Below are 9376 nucleotides of genomic sequence, written 5' to 3' on the forward strand. Positions count from 1 at the left end.
TGTCTTTCTTAAAGTCCTGTATCATCATCATGAGAAGTGATTTTACATCTGAATCTTGCTTTTCCGGTTTGATAGTGTGCCCAGGACTTGCTATGATGGGAGAATTGGGTTCTGATGATGGCAAGTGACCTTGGTTTGTGTTATTTTCTTACGCTTGCCCCCCACCATCTGGTTAACTCTAGTGCTACCTGCCCTTGCTAAATCTGACTGGAGCCTGTCCTTCCTGTGTTCCTGGTTGTGTCAGAACTCCTCAGAGTCAGGCTGTCTCTGTGATCCTGTGATTCTGCGATCCTGTGACCCTGGGCTTGTTGAGCACCTGGGAGTGCAGCAGCTTCCTCTGGGTGTTATGACTGGCTGAGGAGCCTGGGCCCAAGGTCTGCTCAGGGCACCAGCCCAGAAAGACCGGAAGGAACCTGAGCCACTCTGCTGGTGGAGTTCTTGGGTGCCTGGTCCTGCTGGTCCCAGTTACTCCTGGTGTTTGAACAGATGTTGTGTCTTCCATACCTCTGATCCTGGGTATGTCAGAGCACCTGGGAGTGGAGATTCCTCTGGGTGTTGTGGGACTGGCTGCAGAGCTTGCGCCCAAGGTCTGCTCAGGACACCAGCCCAGAGAGACCAGAAGGAACCCGAGCCAGTCTCCAATATCTTAATTACAGTCAGCCTGCCTTCTTGGCTTTGGAGGGGACACTAGACTGCCTACCAGAGTGAATCTCCACACACCCTTACAGAAACTATCATAGCCCACCCATATGAAATCTGCCTGCCAGGGAAGGCTCAGATGTTAGTCTAGCTTTTACACTCCTGCTTTAAGCCTGTCTTCTACAAAGCAGTGAAATTAACACAAGGATGCTGAATTTAGTATTTTTCTAGTAAAGAAGAGGAGGGGACAATAGAAATTTTAAAGGTGATATTGCAAAATTAATTCTCATTCTTATAATTACCTGATTTTTTTAAAAAGACAATATATAAAAAGACCATAAATTTAAACACCCCACACTCTTATTTAAAATTTAATGTTAAGTTTGGACCTGTGAGCACACGCTTATCTAGCATGTGTGGGGCTCTAGATTTAACCCCAACTACTGGAGAAAATATGATGTTATCCAAATACATGCCATGACTTAAGGATCTTGCTAGCACATTGCTAAGTAGATGTCATCTAATTATTAATGAGAATGAAGGGAAAATCTTTCTTCGAATGTTTTCCTTTGGCCATTACTTTGGATTTCCAAAATATATGCAAGATTAAAAAACACATTTGATATGAAAACTGGGGAGTAAAGTGGGGAGAGAAGTGGGTCAAGGGTTGGGGAGCAGGGCAAGAAAAATTAACTGCAACAAATTTTTCTTAGAAATGCTACAATGATGGCTAATGCTAATTTTTCAAAATTACCTTGAAATGATGTAGAATATGTATAGTTCCTGCTCACATCCCCCACTAACATCTTTACAAGTACAATCACTGAAGTGATAAAAGAACAGTTGGATAGACTATTAAACAATCTAAAAGCCTCACTTGAATGTTGTTAGTTGTCCTTTTCCTAGTCCAAGATCCAATCCGTATTACAAAAGTCACTTATTAATCATGTCCTGATGGTCTTCCTCTGTGGACAGTGTCACAGTGTATGTTTCTCTTAGATGATCTGCCCACTTTGGAGCAGTACTGGCCTGTTGCTTTGTGGAGTAGCCCTCAGTTTGCTATTACCACATGCTCTCTTCTAATGATCAAAATAAAGTTATTGGATTTGGCAAAATAAACATTAACTGGACAAATAACTTCTTTAGACACATGGGATGCAGCCTTAGAAAGACACCATAGTGGTGATAGCCACCAGGAGTCAGACAGGTGGTGGCCAAACACAGACATAACACAAGAGGAGCAAGGAGAGATAGCCAGACATGAGCAGAGAGGATGGTATGCAGACAGAAAGGAGTTGAGTCAAAGAAACACCAAGACATTAGAATGCAGTTCAAGAGAACACAGTGAGAGACAAACAGGATCTTTTCTAAGATGCCCTGGGGATCCCATGATCAGTTCAATGCTTGGCTATGAGCATCAGCCTCTGTATATGTCAGGCTCTGGAAGAGTCTCTCAGGAGACAGCTATATCAGGTTCCTGTCAGCAAGCACTTCTTCGCATCCACAATAGTGTCTGGGTTTGGTGACTATATATGGAATGGATCCCCAGGTGGGGCAGTCTCTGGATGGTCTTTCCTTCAGTCTCTGTTCCACACTCACAGGGTCCCCAGTGGAGAAGTTAGAGAAAGGACTGAAAAAACTGAAGGGGTTTGCAACCTCATAGGAAGAACAACAATATCAACCAACTAGAGCTCCCAGAGTCTAAACCACCAACCAAGGAGTATACATGTAGGGACCCATGACTCCAGCCATATATGTAGCAGAGGATGGCCTTGTCGGGCATCAGTGGAAGAAGAGGCCCTTGGTCCAGTGAAGACTCGATGCCCCAGTGTAGGGGAATGTGAGGGTGGTGAGGCAGGTGTGTGGGGCCACACCTCATAGAAGCAGGAGGGGAGATGGGATATGGGATTTCTGGGGAGAAATCAGGAAAGGGGATAACATTTGAAATGTAAATAAATGAAATATCCAATTTAAAAAAAAAAGAATGTAAACTGAGCAAGCCATAAGAAAAAACTAAAACTAAAACACCCTGGGATATTTTCCCAACTTCCATAACTCTCTAGTGCGTGCATCTCATTTCCATAAAGTAGGCCATCGTCAGTTGTCCATATATATTTCTTTTCTAACTCTAAAGCTGGTTCTTCACAGTCTAGCATAGATAGATGTTTCCATTTTTCGTAATTAAAATGGGCCCAAAACTCTTTAAAGAATGTAAAGAACATTTTTGTTTAAGAGAGAGAAAGAGAAAAAGAGATGGAAGGAAGGAGGGGAAAAGGAAGAGAACATGAACTTAGATTGTAGGGAGGTGGGGAAAATCAGGGAAAAAAGGTGGGAAATGGGAACTATGGTCGAAGCATATTGCATGAAAAATAAAATATTAATTGATAAAAATATATGTTAGTGATAGGGAAAAATCTCCAAATATAATAAAATACAATTTAGAGTTGTTTTATTTAAAAAAAAAAAAAAAAAAAAAAAAAAGGTGCAGATGCCTGGGAGGACCCATGCAGGAATGGATGCCCATTTAATCTTCCAATTCTGTTCTTGTTCTAAAATATCGATGACTACCTACATACTAACCTAGACATAACCACAGAAGTTTGCAGGGTTAAAGCTTCTTATCACCAAGTTTGCATCATGATTCTCTGGCCTGAAGAAAGTCTCAATTAAAATCTCTCTTAATTCTACATTAACCTTGCTGATCTCAGGTGTTTACATTTCTGTTTTGTGTCTTCTGTGCTATTTTGTCAATGTGACCTTAATCATCTCCAGGCTTGTCAGGAGCTGTTGAATAGTGTTCTAAATGGTTCAGGGCCCAAGAGCTCCAAGGTACATGCCTTCCTGGTTGGGTAAATAGTGCCGTATTAGAAATTCTTTTTCTGATTTGTTAGCTTAATTTCAGAGGCATAATTAGTTTTTTTAAAAAACTAATTCAACTTCAAATACCTTGTTTTTCACAATGAAAAATAATTCTTAATTTTCCATAAACTGGGAGCTGTCTGTTCGCTAGTCTGCAATCTTAATTTTTGCTTCTTTTTATATGTGAATATTGTGGTTGTTCATTAGCATCCTATCCAAAATCATTCTTTGTTCTTTCAAAAGCAAAATCTGTCAAAGGCTTACCATGTTGCCTTTCAAAAAACAGGACTTCTGCTGTTCTGTAGTAGGGAGGCCAGAGTTAATAATCTTTTACTGTGTGTTTTTAAAATCTACTTTGAACACTTCCACCATAGTAAATAATAACTATCTGGAGACATAAATATACTTAATCTGAAACATACATATATTAAAACATCATGACACTCTACTAAAATGTGTATAATTTTTGTGTTTTTACATATTAGCAACATAAATTTAAACTTTTTCTTTGCATACTAAAAATCTCACTTAGGTAAATATAAACAGATCTATGTACATTGACATACTTGTACATATACACACATATATGCAAACACACACATTTGTATACACATACACTAGTCTTTTTAAACATTGGTTGTGGCATTTTTTTTATATCTGCCCTACCACTTTTACAAGTAAAACAACGAATATCTTTTGAATATATTTTTACAATTTCCTTAGAACACACATCTGTCAACTCTGCTGATATTTAAGATGAAGGCAGAGATGTACCTTTGTGATGGAGAACTGATTATGGTATAACACTCCATCCCAAAGCATGAACCAAACCACTAACAGCTGATTTTAAGGTGAGGAAATGTGAATCTATAATTAATTTAATGACACAATCATCATTCATATGTTTGCAATGAGACTGTAAGTTGGTGCTCCTGTAAAGGGGAAGATGGCAGGCTAACATTTATTTAAAGGCGAAACAAACAATAAAGGGCTGACCAGTTAGCACTGGATATGCGATTTGGGCACTCTTCGCTGGTGAAGACCATTTCTCCAGCTTTCAGTGTTCCATGGTTGCCTGTATCTCATCGTCTAGGGTTGCTGACTCATGAGATCTGCCCCCCCCCCCTTGTGTCAGCATGTGTATTGATGTCATTCTTGGGCAGGCCGTCTTTTTTTTTTTTTTCTTTTCTTTTCTGTTTTTTTTTTTCGGTTTTTCAAGACAGGGTTTCTCCGTGTAGCCCTGGCAGTCCTGGAACTCGCTCTGAGGACCAGGCTGGCCTCGAACTCGGAAATCCACCTGCCTCTGCCTCCCAAGTGCTGGGTTTAAAGGTGTGCGCCACCACTGCCCCTGGCTTGGGCAGGTCTTCTTTAGTCAGTCATGCTATTGAGGCTTCATGAGTGTAGCCTCCCTAAAACTTCTTGTAGGAGTTACAGTACTGCAGCACACTCTCTAGTCCTCTGCATCTTACATCTTCCCCCTTTTCTGTACTGCTCTCTGTGCCTTAAGTACAGGACTGGCACACAGAACATTACAGGGACTAAGTAGTTTACTATCTGTGTAACAATGGTATAAAAATGGGCGCCAGGACCAGTGAATTTGAGAGGGATTGGAGGGATAATAATATTTATTTTTAAAAATAAAATATACACAAAAGATCACATACTCTTTAATCTAAAACTCTACCTCCAAGAATTTATTTTTGATACAATATTTAATAGAAAAATAATAAAAGGTTTAGTGTGCAATATGTCCTGCACAGATGATATATATAATAGAAAGTCTGCCACAGTCAATAGGAGAAAACTGTGAACTTATACAGACCCAAGCCAAGTCCTTGCTACTGTTTTGTGATACTGAAAGTGATATCATGCAATCATGTTCATACCATTGATATTTTGTCAAGTAAAAATATCAAGCCATATAATAATATTTGCTTTAATTAAAAATTAGCCTGTACGCATAGAAAGCAATTTGAATTTTATTCACCAAAATATTACAGTGATGGTTTCTGCATGGTGAGATTACAGGTAATTCTAATGTTTTCCAAAAAGTTTGCTTTGTCTGTAGCAATATATGTTACTTAATAGTGTTATTACTATACAGTCATGTAAGCACATTAAATAGCTTTTGAGTTATATGGAGAGAATTAATGGTTAGCAAGGAGAATTAACTGTTCTTTATATTTGTCAGACTTTCTTATGAAACCCGTGTATGTAGAACGCAAACATTAGATGGTAATGCCTTGGGTTTTAAACAGCATGCTTTTGCCTACAGTAGGATTTATAATGTTATTGATATTTCGGTGTGAATGGGCTAACATTAAGCTTAGAGAATTAGAAACATTCTCAGGTAAGTACACTGAAATTTTTTGAATTTCTTTAACTATACCTGGGGAACATCATCGTCCTGGCAGAATCCAATTCTGACCTGTATCACAGGAACAGCATGATGGCTGCTCACCATCTTGATAGTGGGGCACCAACTGAGAATGTATAGCATCTTTGTTTTGGTCACCACAAACAATTTGCTACCCTCAGAAATATATTTTCAAAATATAGTCTTTATCCCAAAGTGCTCCTTTCACAACACAATAAATAAGAGAGCATCATGCACTCTGGGTAAAGCGGTTTGCCTTCTGTATCACACTAGACTTTGATAACATGATGAGGTGTCAGCCTAAGGCTTGGCAGGAACAAACCGCCAAGCCCAGCAGGAAACCTGCAGGCAAGGGAGCTTTGGTTTTAACAGCCAGTTTTCAAGCCAGTGCTTCTTATGGCTCCCACCATGGGTCTGAAATTCAGGCAAATGCTGATGGGTTTATTCATTTTATTCTGCTTGGAAGACCATTTATTTAATCTATGAACAATTAAATTATATTACTTTTTATTAGAAAATTGTGCTTTCTGTTCTTTGTTTACTGAAAGAAATAACTTTTTATTTTTCAGAGCTTCCATATGGCTGGGAAAAAATCGATGATCCTATATATGGCACTTACTATGTTGAGTAAGTCTCAAAGCGTGATATTCACTTGTTACTAATACGTTGTAAAATTGTGTTAGCTTTGTATTTATTGAGCATGTGTGGCTAATGGCCCCTTTAATTCTCTTTCATCTGTTTCTGAAATGTCCACAAAAAGGATCTCCCAGCATGGCTAGTGTTTCTTGATTCTGCAGCTGGCTGATGTGCTATTCCTTCTCTTGGACTCATGATTCTGAAACACTAATTGGAAATTGTGTTCCACCCGGTCCTCTGAATGAATGATAATTAAAGATACTTAAGTGAATGCCTTTCACTTTGAAATCAAAATGTTGGGAGCTGGATGCTTGTGGAAAAAAAAAAAAAAGATGTTCTATTATACCAGATCTCAAATTCAATTAACTGAATCAGCCATGCCTTCCCATTGAAGCATAAGATAAAATTTTGATGCCTTCTCCTTTGTAGAGGAACACAGTATAGCTGCAGTGTTCCTTCCACACACTGGACTTTTGTGTTATCCATCAGTAGCTCCGCTACATTAACGTATCTGATCAAAGTACAGGTTATCTAGATCTATATATTGTTTAATTCAGACTAAAGATCTACTAATGATTAACTTATTATACATATATTTTTCCTTATGGAAAAAGAATGATATTCATAATTTTTTTAAATTATGTTATTTATTGTCTAGAACACTCACTTTCTTCTGGTAGAGAATGTCTACCTTTTATCTACCATGTGGTGCTGCTAACATTATTAGAGTGAATCACAAAGCCAACCTTATTTATGCTTAAATACTTCCCAAGAACTGCAGGGATTGCAAAGCCAAAGACTCTCACACTGCCTACCGAATCTGAGCTCTTTTTTTCCTCATCGTAATCGCAATGGTCAAGGGCTATAGATTAGTGGTTCTTTGCTAGCATGCTGTGCAATAGCATTGAAGCAGTCCCTAGCCTTTGTTTGGTGTCCAGCCTATCTTTTGGCTGCAGAAGTTCAGATGAGCTGGACCTGTGAACATCGCTGCCCCTGAGCCTCACCTGCTTGAGCACTTGACTCAAGTACTCTGACACTATTAGCCCTGTTTTCATCTGAAGAAGCCCCAAGTTTCCTCCACAGTTCATCCCTTCCATATTTACAGTCAAGGTGAATTCACTCATGTGAGAAATCTGTTAACACCATGTTCCTTCTCTAACATATGGATAGATACAAAAAAGGAAAATAACTACACAGGGTTATGTCTGGTGCAAAGAAGAGAGACAGCTGAAAAGCAGAGGGGGAATATCATTTGTAAATATTTACAAGGGCCATGGATCCTATTAAGCTAATAATCAATGAAAATACATGCTTTAATAGTACTAAAAATTTATCCTTAATAAGTCTAAAAGTAAGCTTACTAGGTCCTAGCTTGGATGCTTGTTCTTATTGGTTTGCCATACTCAAAGTCAAACCAACCTGGGAAGGTACTCTAGCACTGAGCCCCATACCAACCCTCCTATATTGCCTTAGTCCACGTGATCAGGTTACAGTATGCCTCAACATGTGGTGTCTGAAGTCCAAAGTGCTTCCACATTATGACACAGGGCTGACACATGTGACATGTCATAGCTCTTTTGAATACATTGTCCATGGAATCATTCAACAAAACCCTCCCCTCAGTCCCAGTGTTGGAAATCCATGAAGATCTAGGTAGGGAATACATGGGAATCCACACAGCCTCATCTTTCCCAGTATACCGGAAACCACTGGCATCACAAGTGGGAGGGATGCTACACCTAAGTGTTATTTACAAAAGCAAGAAAATCCACCAGGTCCAGTGTGCAAGTCCTAGTTTGCTGATCCCTACCCTCTTCTGATTCTTCAGATTATTTCTTCATATCTGTCCTCATGTCCTTTGAAACTAATTTCCAGTGTTCAATCATGTTTGTCCATTTAGGTCAGAAAATAGTGTATCAAAGTAGCTTAATGTCCCTCTTGTTGATCAAGATCCACTATTTGCCATGGCCTTGTGATTACAGGACTCCAGACAAGGGCCATTATTAGTTACTGGATGTGTGACTATGTCAGGCCAAGCAGAAAATTGAAAGAAACAAGCATATAATCCAAACATACAGATAACAGTAAGTACAACATTATCCAAATATTTCTCAGAAAAAGATTTTCTGAAAAACTCACCAGCATATTTTAAATACCTCAAGTTAGTATGTATGTATGTATGTATGTATGTATGTAGTATATATGTATGTGTGTATATGCATGTATGTGTATGTGCATGTACTCATGCTACCTGAAGTAAGAAATGTCTTCCATCACAATAAAGAGAATTTGTGACCTATTTTCATTGGAACATGATTTTCTAAACTGTGTCTCATTCCTGCTGTTCTGCCATTGGCACAGATGTCTATTCACTCTGAAGCTCACCAAGCAAGCAGATACATAAGCAGAGACCATGTAGGGCTCAGAATCCATACACTATAATTGTTTGGGGTTAAGGGGAATCTACTCCTGCTTTCTATTACTTTATATAGAAAAACAACACATTTCTAGTCTAAGTTAAATTATCAAATTTTCTAGAGTAGATATTAAAAAAAAAAATTTAAAATACCATTTTGAGATTCTCCCCAGTGATAGAGTGCTTGCTTGGCATCATCAAGATTTGAGGTTCATTCTACACCATCACACACTTGCATGAGTGCACATGCGCACACACACAGTCCTTATATTAACATATCATTCATAATTACAGTGATAATATTAATGTAGCATCTTAAGGATTCATATTTAAAATTGTTAAGGTATAGTTAACTTTGTTTTCAAATGGTAAGCCCTGAAGACATACATACAAGTAACATTTTACAGAGTGAGCAGGTTATATTTAGGAATATATATGTATATATATAT

The 9376-nt window shown here is 38.5% G+C and overlaps 1 protein-coding gene across 13 annotated transcripts in view; it reads left to right on the forward strand.

The window, feature by feature from the left end:
• Magi2 (membrane associated guanylate kinase, WW and PDZ domain containing 2) overlaps nt 1-9376 on the forward strand; it is a 1461753-nt gene that overhangs the window by 1105853 nt on the left and 346524 nt on the right. For all 13 annotated transcript variants that reach the window (XM_031380053.1, XM_031380052.1, XM_031380051.1 and 10 more), the window contains one exon: nt 6445-6502. In XM_031380053.1, the coding sequence (XP_031235913.1) occupies nt 6445-6502 (58 nt within the window). The remainder of the gene's footprint in view (nt 1-6444; nt 6503-9376) is intronic.

Source organism: Mastomys coucha, unplaced genomic scaffold, assembly GCF_008632895.1.
Source record: "Mastomys coucha isolate ucsf_1 unplaced genomic scaffold, UCSF_Mcou_1 pScaffold19, whole genome shotgun sequence".
NCBI classification, from domain to species: Eukaryota; Metazoa; Chordata; class Mammalia; order Rodentia; family Muridae; genus Mastomys; species Mastomys coucha.